The sequence below is a fragment of the Meriones unguiculatus genome, chromosome 17 (genome assembly GCF_030254825.1).
Source record: "Meriones unguiculatus strain TT.TT164.6M chromosome 17, Bangor_MerUng_6.1, whole genome shotgun sequence".
In the NCBI taxonomy this organism is placed as follows: Eukaryota; Metazoa; Chordata; class Mammalia; order Rodentia; family Muridae; genus Meriones; species Meriones unguiculatus.
This window is the reverse complement of record NC_083364.1, coordinates 5703248-5725211: the sequence shown is the minus strand read 5'-3', so window position 1 is coordinate 5725211 and position 21964 is coordinate 5703248. Positions and strand designations below refer to the sequence as shown.

The window sequence follows — 21964 nt, the reverse complement described above, 5'->3', positions numbered from 1 at the left end:
AATTAAGTCAAAGTCCTCCAATACAGACACAATGGACAGAGACAATGACGCTGGCCTTGAGTGAATTATTCCCAACTTTCATCCTCTCAACCATGGCCCCTCAACCACTGTCCTACCATGTCGCCACCTCATATGGAAACGATCTGACCCTGATTACCCACCACCATCACAAGTGCATGCTTCACAGACTTCATAACAGTTTTTAAATAATCTCATAGAAGCACAAATTACAAAAGTAAAGCATTAAAAAATAATACAAAAATGTCATTTATTTACCTTATTTACTCACTAAATGATTAGCTATAAACTGCCTTGCAGTTTAAGGAGTTCCTTTCTGCCTCTTTGTTTTTTGTAATCAAACACTAACATGAGCACCTTCTGCCTGTTATCCGCAGAGCCTAACTGATTATTTACACTTCACACATCCTGAGCATCTTCCCCATGGTCCTAACGCTCAGGAACACCTCGGCCCATCTTCATATGTTTGCGTAATAGCGGTCACGGTCCTGAAAGTCCCTGTGAGCATATCTGGCGTACGTCTTGTTATGTGGGATCCGGCCGAAAGGCTCACGGTCATTGAAACAAGACTGGAAGACCTCATCCACAGCTTTCTGGGCCTCTTCTCTGCTGATGTTCCGAACAGCCAAGATGGAAAGAACGGCTCTGTCCCGCACGCAAGTCTACGGAAAAGGAAAGCACGTGGTTTTCTTTGTGGCTTTTACTGTATTACCTAAACCAAATTAAGATTAATTTCTCCAGGGCTGAAGAAAGGCCTCACCAGTTAGGAGCATGGGCTGTTCTACCAGAGGAACCAGGTTCAATCCCAGCACCCACACAGCAGCCACAACTGTCTCTAAGTCAAACCCAGGGAATCCAACCCTCACACAGAAAGACATGCAGGCAAAACACCAATGCACATTAAAATAAAATAAATCATAAAGATCCACTTCTCCTGTTCTTTTATTAATTTCTGATAATCTAAAAATTAAAATAAAATTAACAACTACAACTTCCAAACCATGGTACATTAGTTCAATATAAAACGATTTAGACATAAATAAGATGTTCATTTTCTTATTTTTTCAAGAATATAACCAGATGTCATCCTCTGAAGTACTAGGCAGGTCTGCCAAACAGTGAATCACAAAAAAAAAAAAAAAAAAAAAAAAAGTCCACAGACAAGGTCCTGATTGACCTTGCATAATTAAAGTTAAAACTCATTTCAAGGGGCTGGAGAGACCAAAGGACCTACGTTCAGTTCCCAGCAGCTCCAGGGAGCTGATACCTCCTCCTGGCCTCCAAAGACACCGACACGCATGTGCATACACCCACACACAGACACACACATACACATGACTAAATATAAGGCATATCAGCCAGGTGGTGGTGGCAGCAGTGGTGGTGGTGGTGGTGGTGGCGGTGGTGGTGGTGGTGGTGGTACACACCTTTAATCCCAGCACTCAGGAGGCAGAGGCAAGCAGATCTCTGAGTTCAAGTACAGCCTGGTCTGGCACAAAGAGAAACCCCGTCTCAAAACAACACAATAACAAAAAATAAAATAAACAAAAACAAAAACAACCATACCTTCTACCAAAACTAAAATATTTTCCCTTCTACACCTCTCTTTCATAACTTTTCAACTGACTGGTTATAAACTTTTTATCCTGAGGCAGCAGGAAACCACTCACACAGACACAGAAACTTGCAAGCGCCTCCTTTTTTAGGCAGAAAGAAAAATTAAATATATGTTTCACAGACCTCAGTTTTACTATGAGAGTAACTTGCCTAATATCTTGAATCTCTCAACCTCAGATTCTCAAAACTCAGGCAAATCTCTAAGTTTGAGGTAGCCTGGTCTACAGAGTGAGTCCAGGATAACCACAGAGGAACCTTGTCTTGAAATTCCAAAACGCACATGTTTTAAGAAATGTAAGGCCCTGTCATTCTAATTCCTACAGAGCTTTTAAAATATTTATTTCTCTCCTCCAAACTAAAATTCAAAAAAACGGTATGTGCCCTGTTCATAAAAGACAATGAAAGACATGGTGGCACATGCTTATAACACCAGTCCTCGGAAGACAAAGGCATGAGGCCAGCCTAGGCTACAGAGTAAGACTGCCTCAAAACTAAAACTAAAATTAAAGGCCAGATGTGGTGACACACACTTGTACTCCCAGCAATTCAAGGATAAGGCAAGAGGATGCTCTGAGCCCAAAACAAAACCAGCAACAGCAAGGCCTAGACTCAAAAAAGCAACAAATAAAATAAATAACAGTGATTTTGATGATAATCACAAGTATTCTGCTTTCCTAGTTTTATTTCAGCCTGGTCAGCACACTTAAACTGGAAATGATCACTCGCCAAAGGACAACCAGAGACACACAACAAGACCCTGTGTGTGCAGGCTGGGGGGGGGGGATCCACACTTCAAAGGGTCAGAAGACCCAATGACAGACCACAGTTAAGATTTACTCATCCTTGCCAGTTGGCAGTGGTGCATGACTTTAATCCCAGCACTGGGAGGCAGAGACAAGTGGATCTCTGTGAGTTCAAGACCAGCCTAGTCCAGGACAGCCAAGGCTACACAGAGAAACCCTGTCTTAAAAAAAAAAAAAAATTTACTCATTCTTGGAAAATGAGAAAAACAAGGGAAGGTAGGGTACTTGTAATTAGAGAGAGATAAGGGAATACAGAAAGAGGGTAAAATAACAGAAAAACTGTCTTTAAGAATCATAAGGAATTATACTATATCCACCTAAAACTACTAGATTTACATATAGTATATGTAAATTTAGCAACTACCCAGAGCCAGTAAAATCATGGCTCTTGGAAAAGAGCCTACAAGAACTATAATATACACATAATTTAAATGAAATTGCCCATCTGGGCTGACAATGCTCCCTCCAAGAGCCAAAGACTATATAACACAAGCCCCAACACCAAACTTGAGAAGCGGTGAGTTGCTGGTCCCAAAACAGCCTGTTGCCCTTGGCTGCCCCCAGAGGTGCAGGTGAGTCCTATTGCTGAAGACACCGTGCACTTGAGGCCTGGAGGATCTGAGCTGGACTGCCTGACCTCCTCCCTGACCACTAGCTTTCATGGTACCAGAAGGAGCCATGCAAGGCTCCAAGGAGAGAAGCAACCAACAGTCTTCCCCAGCTATGATGCCCACAAGCTAAAACAATGGCCAGCAATGCACGACACCCCAAAGGGTGCAGTAGTGGACACACCTTGGTGGTAACCAACAGCTCTCTAGTTGGACTTTGGCTCGCTCAACAGGAGGAAAATCATGGTTGGTACTGAAAACCTAGCCAACTACCCAGGCAAAAGAAGAACCTACAACTTCCCTTTACTAAACCAGCATAATCCCTAACGACACTCTAAATAATTGTCCTTCTAACCACAGATAAGGACAGCCCTCCCTCATTGAAGAAGTGTCTCCTTGCAACAGAAAACCACCACTAATCAAAACACAAAAGCAAGCCGTGAGATACCCAGTTCTAACTGACACAGCACAGCTCTAGGAACACAAGGTGACCTGGAAAGACTAAAAGAGCCAGAGAAACAGGAAGGTTTCTGTGAGACTGTGTCTGCTAAAAATGCCAAAGGAGCTACAGCAGCTAAGTCTCATCAGCATGGCTGCCTAAACACGCCCAGAACAATGGCAACATCAACGGGTGTGCCACCACGCAAGGGGACGAAGCATGGGGCCTCAACGCTAGACAGAAGTCAGGGAAGCTAAGAGCAGGAGAAATGGCTTCCCTACGGGAAAAGGCCCTCAACTGATTATCAGTACCCAATGTCGGCCAGAGAGCACTCACACAGGCGACACAGGCTGAGTAGGGCGAATTTGTGTTCAGGAATATGGATACATGTATGTACACATATCTGTACGTAACAACAATTTTAAAAATAGGCCATGGATTTGAAAGAGAGTTGGGAGGGGTGTGTGGGAAAGGGAGGAAGGAAAGGGAAAGGGAAAATGATGTGATTAGATGAATAAATCTGTACAGCCACTGTGCTTGCTGCTAACATTCTTGGGCTCGAGCTGGAGAGAAGCAGGGCTCTGCTCTCTAAGACTCTTCTCCCTCACGCAGTCTACCGCAGATCCCCAGCCCACGGGGCCCCTGCTTATCTTCCGCTGCTACTGCCCAACAGTAAAAAAAGAGACAACTCCATGACTAACCACAGGCCCCTAGCTTGGCAGGCACTGAGGCAGCCCTGCTTGCCTCCCCTCCGCCATGAGCCAGAACTGACTACTGAAGCCACCACCCAAGGCTGGACTCCTGAGACCGCTCAGAAAGAGCACATCTCTGGGCCACTCTCCACCCCCAGCCAGAACTCCCCACTGGGGAACCTCCTCCTGTCATGCCACATCCATCCCTCTGCACCTGGCCGAAACTGCCAACCTTGTGCCACTGTGATTCATGAAGTGGCCCAGCAAGTTCTTCCCACAGGGGACCTGTGACCAGCCTTTGTCCCATGTGTGGACAGAGCCTGGGGCCTGTGGGTGCTGTGGTTCTGGTTAGCTGGGGCTAACAAGAGACCAGAACCGCTGAGGTGAAATCTTTGGCAAGTGTTTCCTCGGAGTCAGCACACGCAAGCCGAGTTCAGAGATGGGCACGGCTGTCCTTGTGCGGTCAACAAACTTGGCAGTGTACGAGTCTTCAGGTGGAATGGGTTCTTAAAGCACTAAGGGTCATGAAGAGCAGCTGAGGCTTGCAAGGCACTGTGAAAAGCCGGGAGAGGCCACTGGTGAAGCTGCAGTCAGCGGAGCAGTGGAAACCCCAGGACTGAGGGAGTCACAGAGGAAAGCTGAGGCTTGGCATCATGAAGAGAGCCCAGATGCAGGAGAAGACCCAGCATTTTGGAGATGCCAGTACCAGGGACGACCTCAAAGCAGCAAAGTGGAGCCTGTACAAGCTGTGTGCTGCAGAAGGCGGGGCTGGGAAAGTGCCCCAGGCCTTTGGAGGCGCCCGGAAGACAGTGACCAAACCCAGACACTGGACACTGACTTACACTGTTGGGAGTCTGGTTTTGCTTTGTTCAGATTGTCAGTGTGCCCTGGTTCTGCCCTCTTGAAGTAAGAAAGTACTTAGTTTTCGCGAGTGTGTGTGTGTGTGTGTGTGTGTGTGTGTGTGTGTTTATTAAAGCCAAAAGTTGAAAGACTTTGTATTTTTAAAAGAGATTTTGGATTTTAAGAGACTTTCAAATTTTACAGAGAATAAACATTTTTGGGGTTTGGGTTTAGTTTTGGTTTTCCAAGACAGGGTTTCTCTGTCCTGGAACTCGCTTTGTAGACCAGGCTGGCCTCCAACTTCTGAGTGCTGGGACTAAAGGCATACACCACCACTGCTTGGCCAAAGACTGACCCTCTAAAGAATTTGAATTGATAGACTGTGGGACTTCTAAATTTGTAGTCTGTTTTCTGTTTGTGATATTTATTAGTCTGAGATCTTGGGAACGAACCAAAAAGGGAAAGGTTATGTCTTTAAGTATCACATGTCAAGTTGACAATGTTACCTTATATATTACATGTAAATATAGCCAGAGGACTATTAGGATACAGGGGACGCCGGCCATGATTTCACTTATATTCTTTGTCCCAGAGTCAGAACGCAGCATTTAAGAGGACTCACTGTCCTCACAGAGGACCCGGGCTTGGTTACCAGTACTCCCAGGCAGCTCACAGCCATGTGGAGCGTCCTAGGAGCCCACTGGCCTGAGCTCCACAGGCACTGTGCATGAACACGGTGCACTCACATCCGTGCAGATGAAATCCTCAGATGCATAAAATAAAACAAGGTCTTTTTCTTTTCTTAACTGCCCCGGAGCAAGGTCACAGCTCTCCTGCCAGGCAGTTGCGTGGCTGATCCGTGATTATGAAGAAGAACTAATTCCAATCAACTTAAACAGTACATAGCGTGTTTCCTGCTCATGTAGGCACTTCCTGATCCTAAGTGTGTTTGCTTCCTTTACTCACTACTTCCGCCCGTGACACTCCCATGAGTCAGTGATTCCACCAGCATGTTTACCTGATGGTGCTGTTTCAATCCAAATCGAAACCTGAGGATTTCATTCATAAGTGAACAGTCTCCACTGAGGCTTGCCGCTCGGATCTGTCAGAAACACAGAGTGCAAGTGAGAGGCAATGAGACTCTCTGTCTCTCCACAGCCAGCCAATGTTTAAAACTGGAAAGAACAAGAAGTCAGCGTGTATCTGAGACTTTCTCCTAGACAATTTCCAAGAGCATGCTACACAAATCAGGGGTCCTGGGCAGCAGAGCTCAATCGCCCACCAAAGGGAATTTTCTAAACTTTACCTCATAGATAGAAATAAATTCTTTCTGGAACAAAGGGTCAGAGAATTGGACCTCACAGTTAAAGACCATGAGCTCTAGAAGATACAAACACTCCTAGAAATTACCAAAATACTTCAAAAAAGCATTCTTCTAAAGAAGGTCCCTACAACTAGCATGTGACTCGGCCACAACCCAAACTTCAGCCTTGGGCCTCAAGCCTCAGTCACGAGCCTCCCCTAGGCCCTTGACTGTGTCCTATACATGATGGAAAAGTTCAAAGATGAAGACCATCGCACAGACATTAGCACAATTTCTGCTTTCTGCTGACAATAGAGTTTTTTCTAAGTCCTGGGACTACCCCATACACGACACAGCCTTTAGCCACAGTTTTGGTAACTGATGGCCAAGAGGTGGTCCACTTCTTGCTACTCTACAATTACACAGCCGCATCCTCTGAGGAGCTCACGGCACTGAACGCGGGTTAGCTTTCAGGCATTACTCTCAGGATGCTGGACAGAGGCCTACTTAAAACTCAGGGCTAGTGCACATGCAGTGGGCTAAGTATTGATTTCCAGGGAAGGAGAAAACAGCCTACAGTAGAGGGTCCATGCTTGAGATTTGTTAATTCCTCAGTTACTCATTATAACTATTCTTCAATGAAATTCAAGTAGAAACACACATTCCCCGCTAGGAGCATATGGTCTTCTGAGAGCACCCAAAATCATTACAGATAAATATCTTTTTACGTTGTGCTCTTGAGGCTGAATGTATTACTCCAGGGCAAACGACTCTGACTACGAAACGCGCAGGCTGGTTGAGGATCCTGGCAACCCCGGCTCTGCCGCTACCTCTAAAATCCAAATGACTGCTTCATACAGAAGCACACACAGAAGGCAAGGATAACTGCCCTCCTCAGCAGATTGTTGTGAAGACTGAGGGAGAACCGGAACACCTGGGACACCACACAGCGATGGGCTGTCTACCCAGCACGCACAGGGCCCTGGGCTCTGGCCCGGCACTGCAAGAGGAAATCCAAGGCTGCAAATGTAGTTCATTAGCAGCAGAGTGTTTGACTAGTATGCAAGAGGCCCTGAGTTCAAATCCCACAACAATAAAAATCAATCATTTTATTTTTCTAAATCCATAGCCCTCGCTCTGTCCCAGGGTAAGTATGATTTACTATGATTTAAATCAGTTGATACCATTATTAGGCCTTTAAGATAATATTTACAGCAATTCTGCAAAGACACTATGCTAAAGTCACAACAGCAAGAATAGGAATCTGCATAAATAAATTGTATTTAAATAAAAAGTTGTGTTCTGGGGAAAATAAATGTCTCTCAGGATGAAGCTCACCTCTGAGCATGCCAAGTGTCTGACGTTGGTGAACCAGTGGACATGCGCCCGGCAGTGATCAAATGCGTGGATGAGCTCATGGGTGACCACCCTGCTCATGTGAGCCTGGTTTCGGATATTATTCTGGCACAAAACAATCTAGAAGACACCAAAATAAGAGAAGTTCGCTCATTTCTAAACCCTGCCCTCTCTGTGGCTCCCACTTTCTCTCACACGTGGACACCACCTCCTGGAAACCTCCACTCCCCTTCTCCCCCATATCGCACAAGGGCCCTGAGCTGACCACACCAGTCTGCCTGGATGCCAGAGTGCTGTGGTTCTAAGAACGGCCTTGGGAAGGAACAGATATATTTAAAGAGCAGTTCCAGGCCCTGCTAACTTAGCAAGCTGGCAAATTTCTTTATACTCTTTTCAACTACGTTAGGGATTAATACGGACGTGAATTTGGGTCACCACAAAGACCAGAAGAGGGTCTTACACTCCCTAGAGCTGAGGTTACTGGCGACCGCGAATCGCCGAAGAGGCTGCCGAGATGAGTACCACGTGTTCGGAGCCATCCCTCCAGATCCCTAAGCAAGTTTCTAGCCTCTCTGTGCCTCAGTTTCCTCAACCATATGCCGGAGAGAATTATCAGCAGGGAACTGGACGGTTAGGTAAGAACATATGTAAGGTCTCAGCGCCAGCAGTGAGGGAAAACCGCTGCCACCGTTCCCATCCATGAAGGAAGAAACTTCCTCAGGAAAGCCTCAGAGGCGGTCAGAAAGGAGACCAGAGGGCCGGCGGCGCTTGAGGCGGGACCCTGTAAGAATAAGGGAGACACAGGGTCCTAATCATGGCAGCTACATTTACCACAGGCCTGACACTCAGTAGGTAACAGGGACTTTGTCCACATTCAACACTAACTTACTCAACTAACATTCATTAAGGCCTAGTAAGGGACTTTGAATCTACTAATGGAGACAAATTAATAAATATTCATCAAGATGATTAATACATGTGGTGACGGTCCCGAGCATATACGATGAGAACCCCAGGCCTGATCTGGACAGCTGGGACAGGTTTCTCTGTGTTAGGAATGTTTAAACTCAGCCCTATGGGGCTAGGGGTGTAGCTGGGTTGGAAGAATGCCCAACATGGATCAAGCCCTGGGTTCTATCCCCAGCATGGCATGAGCCTGGCACAGCAAGCCATTTATGCCATTCCACCACGGGCAGCAGAAGCAGGAGGATTGAAGGTTCATGTCATCCTCAGCTATACCTTGAGTTCAAGCCAGCCTGAGCCAGAGAGTCTATCTCAAAAATAAACAAACAGGGCTGGAGAGATGGCTCAGTGGTTAAGAGCATAGCTGTTCTCCAGAAGACCCAAGTTTAATTCCCAGCACCCACAAGGCAGCTCACAACTATCCGCAACTGCAGTTCCAAGGGGTCGGATGCCCTCTTCTGGCTTCTGTGGATACCTGTCACACACAGTACACAGACCTACAATCAAAACAGCCATACAGATAAAATAAAAATGAAGACTTAAATTTGAAAGAGAGCAGTGGAGGGGGTAGTTAAGAGAGTTTGGAGGGAGGAAAGGGAAAGGGGAAATGATATAATTAGACTTACAATCTCAAAAGAAAAATACTTAATAACTAAAACTTTATTGGAAAAGCTAATAAAATAAAGATGTGAGCTAAGAATGAGTAGTAGCTAAATTTAAACAGAGGAGAGGAAAGGGAAGGACAAGAACAAAGGGGTAAGGAAGGCCTGAAGGAGCAGAACATATGAGAAGCTAGAAGCAGGGACAGAAGCAGAGCAGGCCGCAGCCTGAGTCAGGCTGCTAGCGTGGGCAGACACCAAGCCACACAGACCCTGTCTTTATTCTGGCAGCCTCTGGAGGGAGTGCTGAACAGGGGCATGCTTTTGTGTTTACCCTTAAAACTACAGCCAAAAGAATAAATGGGAGATGACCAAAGGTGGGGTCAAAGAAACCAGACAGAGGCCAATGTGGCATTCTAGGCAAGAGACTAAAGGTGAGGTCTTTAGGCAAGATTGGTGGGGGCTGAAAGACGATTTAGGCGATAAACTGAACACAATTTGGTGATGAATTGAAAATGAGGAAGGAACCAGAAGTAACTACAAATTTCTCGCCTAAATGGCAGAAACATCTACCGAGATGTGTAAGACCAAGGTGAGTGTGAAGGTGCGTGTGTGTGAGCCCACATGGGCAGGGGTATCAGGAGTACATAGTCTCAGCTACACAGACACCAGCCCAAGGCTACACCAGACCCTGTATCAAAAAGAGTGAAAGAAAAAGAAGGAAGGAGGTGAAAAGACACCCTAACAAAGCAGACTGAGTGAAGAGAGGGGATGGTAGAAATCACAAGTGTGAACTGGACATACCGGGTCTAATGTGACTTTAAGACAATCCAAGCAGTGAGTGCTAAGTGAGTATTTGAATACACAGACAGAGCACGCCAAACACAACTCTGACCTGAAAGAAGAACAAGACCCCCAGTAGGCACATTACTGAGGGCTGTGTAAAGACTCAAATGCTGGTTTCTGTGCCCCCTTCTGGCTGCAATCCTTGTTCCAAGAATCCCATCTCAATATTGTGTAAACACTTCTCCCCCAGCAGCCAATGACTGAGTAGGAAAGAGAATATAGCTGGACTTCCTGCCAGCCAGAAGAGGAGAGAAAGAAAGGTAGTGGAGGATTCAGCCAGCCATGAGGAAAGGTCCAGGAAACATCAAGAGAGAGCATCTGGGGCAGAGAAGGCGAAAAAAATGCAAGTATCTCAGGGATTTACCCTGGGAGGAAGCCAGGTTAGTTTAGAGGGTTAAAACAGATTAATACTACTCAGTTCTTGTGCCATAACACCTGTCAAATAAACATAATAGTCCAGTCTCAATTATCTGAGTGCTAGCCAGGTTAAGGGAGAAACTGCAACACATTTTTAAAATAACCACTAACAGATCCCCTCGACAGAAGACAGAGGAAGAAAAGAAGGACTGCGGGACCTCAAGAGCTGACAGGACAGCAGCAAAGGAGCAACCAGGAGAATGTGTGTGAACCTGCAAAACAGCCACCTTTCCGCATACTCTATGACCCTGCGACTCTGCTCATGTCACTAGGAGAGAAGGTTCAAGAATATTTACGGCATTACCGCACACAATTACAAAGTATTAGATGTGGTAAATGCAAACATACAGTAGAACAGTATACAACAGGGGAGTTAAATAAACCAGAGAGGGCACACAGTGGCGTGGAAAAAACTCAGTGATGATCCAAACAACTAACTTACAGGGGGCTATTTACCTACAATTTTATGCTTCACAGAACCACAAAGATGTATGTTCACATGCTGTGTGTACAAAACATTCCCTATAACTCAAAGTGGTCTACGTATGAAGCACAAAAGCAAGTGTCTCCATGAGACATGTGCGCATGTGAGTGGAAAAAGCACGCAGAAAAGCAGGTAATAACGCCCACAGCCAGGCTAAGGATGTGAATCAAGAGGACCACATGGCTCTCTGAAGTCCTGAGAACACACTCTTCAGATCTGGATAAATGGAAGACTTCAGAACGAAAATTACAATTTAAAATAGGATGGAACAGTGTGCGACTGTGTTTAACACTGCCGAGAGTTCAGAGTTCAAAATGTTTACTCTGGTTTTTTTCCCGAGTTGGGGCCTCTAGTCCAGCTGGCATCAAACTCTACGTAGCTGAGGATGGCCTTGAACGTCTAAGCCTACTGCCTCCACCTCCTGAGCACTAGAATTACAGGTATATGCCACCAAGAAGGAATTTTGCAGCATCAGGGGCTGAGCTCAGGTGCTGTGTATGGTAGGCAAGGCCGATACCAACTGAGCTACGGCCCCAGCTCCCAAAACACTCACTCCTCATAGTCACTGCAGGGAGTGGACAAACTCATCCAGAGCTTTTCGGAGCTGTCAATGCGATTAGCAACAGCTGACAAGCAGAGGGACTGGGATTCCAACTCAAATCTTCCTCTAAAACCACAGTGCCACCCTAATTACTGCAAAGAGTTAGGAATAACAGACTGCACATTAAATTCTCCAGCACCAAGTATTTTAGTGGAGTCAAATGCTGATAACATATTCCAATTTTAAGCGTTACATGCAATACCTTCAACTACCTTCATCCTGTCACATGATCCATTTCTGCCTCCATTACTGTCAAAACCCTCCAGGGACTTAAAATTAATCATAAAATTGAATGTTCACAAGCGAGTATGCCCCGTTACAAGCAACTTTACTACAGGTAACTAATTTGATAAGCAATTTAACTGCCATCTCCACTCTAAAAGGTGCATGTAGTCAAGATCTAGGTAACATGTAAACTCTCACTCCCTCCGTTTGTGACTCACCTTCTACTCCAGGACTCAGAGCTGCCCACCCACCGTTCAGCTCACAGTGTCCGGTTCTAGACCCACGACTTCCCACACGTCTCCCCGTCCAGCTGAACTGCACGGCACACTGACAGCCTGCGGTCCCTACTCTGGCTAACAGCGCTCTTCTCTGACTTTGCGTCTCCCAGCTGAGCCAGGAGTCGCCGTCAGTCAACACATCACTGTCCTGTGGGGGTAACTTGCCTATCCTCCACAGGTCCAGGTGCTAAAGAGCTGGTTCCCCACAAGCACCTCATGTCTGCATGCGTGTCTGTGCACCACATGCAAAGCCTGCAGGCGCCAGATGCGGGTGCTGGGTACCGTGGACTGGAGTTCCCGATGGCTCTGGGAAGGCATGCGGGTGCTGGGGACTGAGCCTGGTCCTGTGGAAAAGCAGCCAGTGTTCTGCCCAGCTCTCTCCTGCCCAAAGGATGGTTAACCTGGGTACTACAAGAAGGGGGGCCCAGGGGAGGGAAGTGGAATCACTGCGTGTGAGGAGGCTATCTGACACGGCTGTCAGTATGTATAGTCCCGTGCACACAACACAAAGACAATGGGGTCAAGGGACCAGGGACTGACACGGTAAGCAAGGATAACTCTTTTCCTCCGTGTAAGTCACAGCAACGGGAACTTACCACCAGGCCATGTTCTAACGGGCCTCAAACTTCCTAACTGTTTGAGTTCACCTCTTATCTCCCCGGAAGAGCAGCACTCCTTACGAGGAGGACTGAGAGTGAGCTTTTTTTTTTAAAGTCCTACACAAAATCTACCAGATAGAATGAATGGCCCGTGAAAAGTGTTCAGCAAGAAGGGAGTAAAAGGAAGAAAACAATTCAGCAAAGAAGCCCACCTGAGACGTCGTGGCATCGAAACCTCCGCTGACATTTCCATCACAGGCTTCGCAGGAAAAGTGTCTCTCTCTGCTCACAGCACTGGAGGGCATGGAGAGGTGTGAGCTGGGTATGAAGGAAGCAGCCCAGCCGACACCTCAGACCACTGGGCACAGCCCTCCCACGACTAACACGCACGACCTGGCAAGCCATTTAACCGTCAGGGCTCAGTCCTCTCAGCAGCAGCATAGGAGAGACTGTCCTGTAGAGTCCATACCACCTCAAATTCTATCAAGATTCCATCAAGCAAGGTCACCTCACTAGGACCACACTGGAAAAGTGACAGTCCTGCCATCTGGTCAGTGATGAGACCTGGACATCCAAAGTAAATTCCTCTAATCCTCTCTGAGGTCTATCACTCCAGCCTCAGTGCCCAGGCGGGAGGAATGGAAAGGCCGGCTTTGGTAACTACTTTCAAGAGACTGTGAGCATTGCCTTTACTAATATTCAAATTGAACAGTACAGCCAGAGACTGAAATGGGGCAGAAGACAGCAAGAGAGAACAGGCCCAGCTGGAGACCACGTGGCCGCCCCGTTGACGGAGAACGCTCTGTAGTCCAAGGGGAGAAACCCCGAGCGCAGCAGCTCTGCGGTTTCAGTCCTGGGGCCTCCACAGCAGACAGTGACGTTAAAAAGATGTACTTACCAACCTGAGTGTCTCATAGCATCAAGCAGAAGCTTAACATATGGATCTGCAAAGAGATTAAGTACGCTTATTAGAAAGCGGAGCACAAATTAAGTCACCCAAATAGCAGACATCACAAAACTAACACACAAGTGCTAACTTTTTAAAATGGCTATCAAACATGTACATTAGCACCAAATCAGGTCTTGAATAAAACAAAACATTAACACAAATACCAGAACGGTACCAAGATTGGTTTTGTTTCAGTGACTAACACTGTATTACAGCATGTGTCAGGAGGCCAGGAGAACGCTGGGACAGTTAGAAAAACACAGCATGGTGCCTAGACTAGAGGAAGACAGTACTACCCTGTGCTCTGTGTAACATCATGCCCCATTCTGAGTGCTGCCTTCCAAATGGGACCTGCCAACCAAAGCATTTGCCAGTGGAAGAGTATGATCTATTGTCAAGAAGAAGAAGAAGAAGAAAAGCCAGTTAAGGGTTGAGAACAGAGCTGGAGAAATGGCTCAGACACTGGCTGCTCCTCCAGAGGTCCTGAGTACAATTCCCAGCACCAACATGGTGGCTCACAAACATCTGTAATGAGATCTGGTGCCCTCTTCTGGCCTGCACGTGTATGTGCAGGCAGTATACAAAAATCTTTAAAAAAAAAAAAGGATTGAGAACAGTGGTAGAGCCTCATCTACCAAGTGCAAGGCCTTGAGCTCCACCCTCACCCCTGGGGGAAAAAGAGGACACTAAACAGATAGGTCAGGGGTCAGGAGCACTGGTTCCTGTTTCAGAGGACCTGAGTTCAGGTGCCAGCACCCACAAAGTGGCTCACAGACCTTGCTCACCAAAAATGTGCGTGGTGCATGCAAACAAAACAATCATATACAAAAATAAAGTAAATCTAAACAAGAAAATTTTAAAGAAGACAGTAAAGCCTTTGATCAGTTGACTTGAATTATGACTGATTCTGCTATAAAATAGTAACTTTATTATTTGGGACAAATACTTTAACTCTTATTTTCCTAAATAAACCTAAGGTAGACAGGCAATCTATGCCAATGCAAAGGGGCAAAGTGGTGTCCCTGGAACTGGAGAGAAATTGTTCAGTGCGAAGCCAAGTGCCTGCCTGACCCCGAGGCAATAATAAACCTTTTGGAGGTCGTGGGCCTCCAAGGACCATGTATGGATAGGACCTAGATCCCACTGCTCAGATGTAGCCCATAGGCAGCTCAGGCTCCATTTGGGTACCCTAGTAAGGGGAGCAGGAGCGACCTTGCCAGCCCACAGAGGAAGAGGATCCAGGCAGCCCTAATGAGACCTGATAGACTAGGGTCAGACAGTAGGTAAGGAGGACTTCCCCTATCCGTGGACTAGGGGAGGGGAATAGGGGAAGATAAGGGAGGGAGGATGGGACCGGGAGGAGACGAAGGAGGGTGCTACAACCGGGATACAAAGTGAATAAATTGTAAATAATAATAATTTTAAAAATAAAGAATATGATGAAGACAAGACCTCTCCCTAGCAAAATACACTTAGGAACATAAACACGGAAAAGTTTCTATTCTAGCAATGGACGAAGGCTAAAGAATCCCCCCACCCACCCCAGGGAAAGGTGCAGAGGCAGAAGTAGAACCGCCTTATTAACAGAGTTCCTTCTATCTCTCAGCGCCACCCCACAGCGCGTGCTGCCTTGTAACTTACATAAGAAACTAGGGTGACCCAAAAGGGCAGCCTCCCGGCCTGTGCGTTCACACGCCGGAGAGGTGCCGGAGGCCGCGCCCCACCCGCCCACACAGCTCAGGGACCGCAGAGGAGCCCCGGGCTCAGTGGGGTCCGGTGCCACCCCCGTCCCCAGGCTCCAGGTCGCGGCTCCTACTCGTCTCCAGCGTCTCCAGGAGCATGGTCGGGCAACTCTGGTCCCGGGCGAAGAGGCTGGAGAGGAAGCCCCGCTGGCGCTCCCCGCGGGCCGGCGGCTCCCCCGCCGCAGGGCCCCGCCCGCCGCCGCCCGGAGCTCCCGCCATGCGACGGCAGGCCTCCTGCTACCGTCCCGGGGCCGCCGCTTCCAACACCGCCGCACTGTCGGCCAGCCGGCGCGGAAGAGGACGAGCTACCGGGGCGGGGCGGGGCCTGGGGCGGGGATGGGCGGAGCCTCGTGGCCATCTTGGCTATTGCTGCTGCTCGTAGGCGTGGTTGGCCGGTCTTTGTAAGCGGACCTTCCCAGCCTCCAGCCGCCTCCTGAGCTGGAAGGTATCACCCGCTTCTGGACACATCCTCTCCTCCAGGCCAATGCTGGCCATTGAAGTCCCTTCTGCTGCTAAAGACTTCTGCCATCATCCCACCCCTTGACCTGCTGTTTCGCACTACCCACCCAGACCAAATAAAGGCAGTGTTTTCAGGGAAGATTGGAAAGACTGGTTGGTCATATAAAAATGCAGCTCACTGGCACCCTTCATCAACCCCTCTCTTGCCAGCACAAATAACTGATAATAAGATACATACCTCACCGCCACCTCCAACTCTCACTGTGTCTGTCTCGCCGGCTTCACCGTCAGTGCCCATAATCATTCCCAGAGCATTCCCAGGACCGCTTACTCAAAATTAATGTTGTCTGACCTGCAGGTCAAAGCACTCTGTTAGTGCGTTCATGAGACTTCCGGGTGTTAGTTAATTTGTGTTTCCCACACACACGCACTAAATTATACAGCTTAGCTCACACATTTATTCAGCACCTGCTGCCATGGACTGGGCAGGATGGTAGAAGCTGGACCACAGCATAGGTTTTATGTAGAAAAATTATCTAAGAAAACCAGGCGCACAAGGACTTAAGAATTATAAACGCACTTAGGTGTCTCAGGTGCTCAGTAAACATGAGCTGGGTGGGAAGCCGAGGGCATTCACTCATTTGAAATATTATACAAATATGAACACCTGCACTTACAGACTAATGAAGCCATAATCCAAACATTAGATTCTTTTTATTGAGCTTCATTTATGTGTATTATTTCCAGTCCTCATTACAACCTTGCAAATATTATCAACCCTAATTTACAGATAGGAGTGAGCTCAGCAAAGCTAATTTACCCAGCTACAGAAGAAGGCCAAAGGTGTAACTCAAGGGACAGAGCTCTTGCCTGATATGCATGAAGTCTCAGGTTCTACCACATAGGCAGACATGGTGGCAAAATGTGCCTGTAATGTCAGCACTCAGCAGGGAGAAACAGGAGGATCAGAGAGGTTCAATGTCTTCCTCATCTACAATGCAAGGTCAAAGCCAGCCTAGGATACATAAGACCACATCTTAAGAAAAAAACTGAAAGTGGGGCCTGAAGAGATGGCTCAAAGGATAAGAGCACTGGCTGCTCTTCCAGAAGTCCTGAGTTCAATTCCCAGCAACCAGATGGTGGCTCACAACCATCTATAATGAGATCTGGTGCCCTCTTCTGGTGTGCAGGCATACACATAGGCAGAACACTATACATAATAAATAAATGAATCTTTAAAAAAAAAATAAACAAGATAGAATGAGGTTAGAGTGATGACTCGGCAGCTGAGAGCAACTGTTGCTCTTACAGAGGACCTGGGTTCAGTTCCCAGCACCCAGATAGTAGCTTATATCCATAATTCCAGTTCCAGGGGACCCAACACCCTCTTCTGACCACTTTGGGCACCAGGCACATGCAGCCAAAACACTCATACACATTTAAAAAAATCTAAAAAAAAAAAAAGTTTTAGTTAGAAAAGTAAAGCATGCACTTGTGGAAAGTTCAGCTCAGTTACTTTGGAATGCTATAGAAGAAAACTAGACTGACAAGGCACACCATAACTTGCTGTCCTGGTTTGCTTCTCTGTGGCTGTAATCAAACACTGACAAAAAATAACCTGCGAGGGGAGGGTTATAGGCCATCATCAAGGAGAGCTGGGGCAGGAGCTGGAGGAAGAGCAGAAGCCAGAAGCCAACACCATGGAGGAGGAGCCTCGCTTACTGGCTTGCTCCTGTGGCTTCCGGCTTGCTTAGCCTACTTTCTTTGTTGTTGTTTTGTTTTGTCTTCTTCTGTTTTGAGACAAGGCCTCACTGTGTAAACCAGGCTGGCCCAGAAATCTCCATGTACACCAGGCTGGTCTCACAAAGACAACCTCTCTTCCTCAGTTCTGGAATTAAAGGCCTGTACCACATACCCAAACCACAGCCTGCTTTCTTACATAACCCAGTACCAGAAGTGGCACCACCCACAGTGGGCTGGGCCCTGTCCCAGCAACCATTGATCAAGAAAATAACCCCACAGACTTTTCTCCAGGCCAATCTGATGGGGGCATTTCCTCACTTGAGTTCCCTCTTCTCAGGTGATCCCAGCTGTGTGAAGTTGACAACAAAACTAACCAGCATATGTAGAAAAGATTTAAAATGCTACTTGAAGTGTGACTCAGGTTCATAAATAAAAATGCAAGCTAGAAGAAAAAACCAAAATGCAATATTATTCCAGAAACCATTTTGTGATACTCTTTACTAAAGGAACTAAAAGAGAAAACTAAAAGTAAACCAAAATATCAGTGTCTGATAAGTGTTAGAATACCTCAACTTACAGTCTTCTTCCTATGCATGGTGGAAGGAAATGCGTGTGTATGCATGTGCCCGCGCACGTTTGGGTATACATACATGTATGGAGGCCCAAGGACCACACCACACCCTGCAAGAGATGTGTCCTGGGGACTAAACGAAAGTCCTCATGCTCACCCCACAGTGCTTTGCCTACTGAGCCATTTCCCTGGCTCCTAAACTTCCTTAATGTCTACAATTAGTATGCATTACCTTTGTTGTTTTTTTAAAGATTTTTTTACATTTACTTATTATATATACAATGTATTACCTGCATGTATACCTGCACGCCAGAAGAGGGCACCAGATCTCATTTTAAATGGTCATGAGCCACCATGTGGTTGCTGGGAATTGAACTCATTATCCTCTGGAAGAGCAGCCACTGCTCTTAACCTCTGAGCCATCCATCTCTCCAGCCTATGCATTACCTCTGTAATCACAAAAATTAACTTTAAGAGGCTGAATAGCTTTTCAGTGCCACATGTATCATTTCATATACAATTTACCTGCAGGAAAGAAGTGAAATGGCATTCTGTGAGAAGCAGGGAAATACAAACACAAATGAGTTAAAAAAGCAAGAGGGCCAGGCGTGGTGGTTCTCTGTGAGTGTACACTGTTAATCCCAGAACTCAGGAACCAGCGACCAGCAGTTCTCTGTGAGCTGAGGAAAACTCGTCTACTTACCGAGGTCCAGGCCAGCTACCAGCTAGGGCTACCTAAGACTCTGTCTCAAGGAAAGAAAGAAAAAAGAAGGAAGGAAGGAAGGAAGGAAGGAGGGAGGGAGGGAGGGAGGGAGGAAGGAAGGAAGGAAGGAAGGAAGGAAGGAAGGAAGGAAGGAAGGAAGGAAGGAAGGAAGGAAGGAAGGTCATTTCTCTCTCTAAAACTTTATTTCCAGGCTACAGCACTAATTCAGAGTGAAGGGTTGGGAATTTAGCTCAGTGGTAAGAGTGCTTGCCTAGCAAGCGCCAGGCCCTTGGGGGGGGGGGAGGAAAACAAAAAACAAAACAAAACAAAGTAACTAATTCAGGGTGAAAAGGAAAGAAACTGATTAAATGTCCAAGTACAAAGATGCATGGACAACTCTGTAGTCTTTTAACATTAAATACACTATTTTTATATTACGAAGTAGCACCGTTCATTCTGTTTTGAATCTTGACCGCATAAAAAGAAGACCTTTTCAAAGCGCTCAGTCACAGTGGTTGCCTCCGTGCAGACAGGACCATCGGGTTATTATTTTATGCTTGCTTTGTCTTTCTATAGCAAAATTAAATCGGAGGCAGGGTTTCTCTGTGTAGCCCTGGCTGTCCTGTAGACCAGGCTGGCCTCAAAATCAGAGAATTGCCTACCGCTGCCTCTAAGTGCTAAGATTAAAGGCATGCTGCCCTATGCCTGGCTGCAAAAATAACTTTTATGGTAAATAAATCACAGTTGTTAAATATATCGCAGGAACGAACAAAGTTACATATAATTTTAATCAATTTTAACTTTTTAACATTTAATTACGTTTTATAATTTACAAATAAGATCATATTTATGGCCTACAACAAATGTGTTTACACTGCAGTGCCCCGACCCGCGGGGCTTCAACGGGGTTCCTAAGGTGGAGAGATTGGAAGGAATGGGGGGAAAAGGAACATGAGACACAGGAATGAAAGCCAAGTCTGTTCATCTGATCAAGGCTTCCGTTTATTAAAAATTTCTACCCAACTTATATAGGGAGAAGGCAGGAAAGGGGGAAGGTTAATTTACTGCTGCAGGAGATAGGAAGAGTGCTTTCATGGGTTAACTATTGCACCTGCAAGATGGCGTAAGGATGTTTTCTTAAGCTATCTCACGGATGCTCTAAAACTAACAGACGGATGTCCTCACAATCTATCACCCATGATTTCGGGTCCTAGGTAACTCTTCAAATAAAGAGCTTTAGGTCTCCACTAAATGACCTTTGCTCTCGACTTGGCTTTGTCTCCACTAGATAGCTTTGGCTCACTGTTTGACTTTGGCTTCAGTAGAGAGCTTTGGCTCCCCGCACTGCAGAACACCGCATCAAGTTACATATATCCTATTTTAGGGACTGGGGTGATTTTTTTTTTTTAAACTGGCGAGCTAAAGAGGTAGTCAATGGGTAAGAGTACCTACTGCTCTCTTGCATAGGACTCTATTCGATTCCCAGAATCCACATGGTGGCCCACAAACAGTTTATAACTCCATTATCAGGGGACCTGACCGCCTTCTGGCCTCCTCGGGCAATACACGCACGCACCATGTATTCCTACACATAAAAGTCTTAAAATTAAAAATAATCTTTAAAATAAAAAACCTGGATATTGATGCAAGGGCAGTCCTCAGGCTGGGCAGGGCTCTAACATTGCGCTACAGCCCGCTTCCGGATTTCTCCGGATGGGAGGTCACAGTACGGGCCCGACCGGTCTGGAACCCAGCACTGCCGGGATGCCTTTACCCAGCAGGATTTCGCCGAAAGGGAACCGACTCGATCGCCGCAGCCGCACAGCGCCTGCCCCCGCCGGCCCACTACGCCGGCGACCAGGATTTGCTTCCGGAAAGATGCGGGCGAAGCCCCGGCACCGGAAGTAGGCGGCAGCGCGGAATTGTGGGAAGAGGCGACCTGGCGCTTGTTACCAAGGCAACCGGAAGCGCGCCAGGAAGGTTGCGACCTGTACACCCGCTGGTAGCTTCTCGCCTCAAGATTTCTGCCACCTTTTTCAAAGTGTAAGTAGAGGATCTTTAAAGTTACATATCAACGTGTTATAATGTAAAATTAATCTTTTTCTTTTTTTCAATGTGTGCAAATTTTTAAAAAATTTGTTATCTATCTACCCAGAGGCAAAATAAAAATGTTCACATATTATCTATCAGGGTTGGTTTTTTTTTTTGTTCCCCTATAGTAACATTTTTGCATAGTCGAGTTGACTTGGGAAACTATTTTGTACCTTGCTTCCTACATGTATGTATGTGAATGATATAACTTTGATATTAAAATCTTCAAGACAAAGCATTGAGAACCCAGTGTAAATCTATTTGCCCCGAGTTTGGATGCAGCATGTGAAGACAATTCTTTCAAGACATTTGTCAGTAAGGGAAAAGAGATGTCGGTGGCCTGAGAAGAGCAAGCAAGAGAAAGATTGGAATTTTTCCAATTTATAGAGACGAGATGATGACTCTTGGTACAAAGGAAGAGGGAACCATAGATAGCGTTTTTAAAATAAAAAAGAGGTAGCCGGCAGATGGGCTAGCCCCCTCACTTCATCCCTACGCAGGAGATGAAATACATATGTCAAGTCCATAAGTTAGCTACTTCAGAGCCTGGGAGATGGGGGGTCAAAGTTGATGTGACTGCTAAGAACTGAAAATGTAGGAGGGACTGAAGAGACGAGATGGCTCTGTGGTTAAGAGCACCTGCTGCAGCCCAGCACTTGGGAAGCTCAGGCAGGTGGAGCTCTGTGAGGGAGAGGCCAGCCTGGTCTACAGAGCCAGGGCTGCACAGTGAGACTCTGTCTCCAAGTAAACAAACAACTGTGGCCCTGGAGAAAGACCAAGCGATTAAGAGTCCCGCCTGGTCTTTGAGGGGACTAGAGTTGGGGTCCCAGCCCCCACATGTCAGCTACCATCTAGGACTCCAGATCCACGGGGTCTGACACCTTCCTCTCCCATCCGTGGGCATCAGGCATGCACATGGTGCACAGATGTAAATGCAGGCAAAACATCCATACATGGAAAATAAATTTTGTCGGAATTTTCTGAGAGAATTCTCAGTACTGTAGGGAGCTCAAAACCA

At 46.6% G+C, this 21964-nt stretch overlaps 1 protein-coding gene across 7 annotated transcripts; it reads right to left on the bottom strand.

Annotated features, from left to right (window-relative positions):
* Window positions 1–251: 251 nt before the first annotated feature.
* On the bottom strand, window positions 252–20726 carry Atp23 (ATP23 metallopeptidase and ATP synthase assembly factor homolog). Of its 7 annotated transcripts, XM_060370979.1 has the most exons (8): window positions 20489–20724; window positions 18443–18601; window positions 16077–16190; window positions 13587–13632; window positions 12901–12982; window positions 7659–7796; window positions 6036–6119; window positions 252–680 (listed from the first exon to the last, which is right to left on the bottom strand). In XM_060370979.1, exons 4-8 carry the CDS (start codon window positions 13601–13603, stop codon window positions 477–479), a joined length of 525 nt encoding a protein of 174 aa, XP_060226962.1. In that variant the 5' UTR covers window positions 13604–13632; window positions 16077–16190; window positions 18443–18601; window positions 20489–20724; the 3' UTR covers window positions 252–476. The 7 variants fall into 7 exon arrangements, with proteins under 7 accessions (XP_060226962.1, XP_060226963.1, XP_021513206.1 ...); XM_060370980.1 differs by lacking the exon at window positions 12901–12982 and having other exon boundaries at window positions 20489–20726; XM_021657531.2 differs by lacking the exon at window positions 18443–18601.
* Between the last annotated feature and the right edge of the window lie 1238 nt (window positions 20727–21964).

Bases quoted from the DNA above. Each gene is read 5' to 3' on its own strand.
- Atp23 (XM_021657519.2), bottom strand. From the start codon at position 15,598: ATGGCGGGAGCTCCGGGCGGCGGCGGGCGGGGCCCTGCGGCGGGGGAG. The intron at 12,983-13,586 runs GTAAGTACATCT...CATGCCCTCCAG, and splicing joins GCTATGAGACACTCAGGTTG to TGCTGTGAGCAGAGAGAGAC. The intron at 6,120-7,658 runs GTGAGCTTCATC...TGTTTCTGACAG, and splicing joins GACACTTGGCATGCTCAGAG to ATCCGAGCGGCAAGCCTCAG.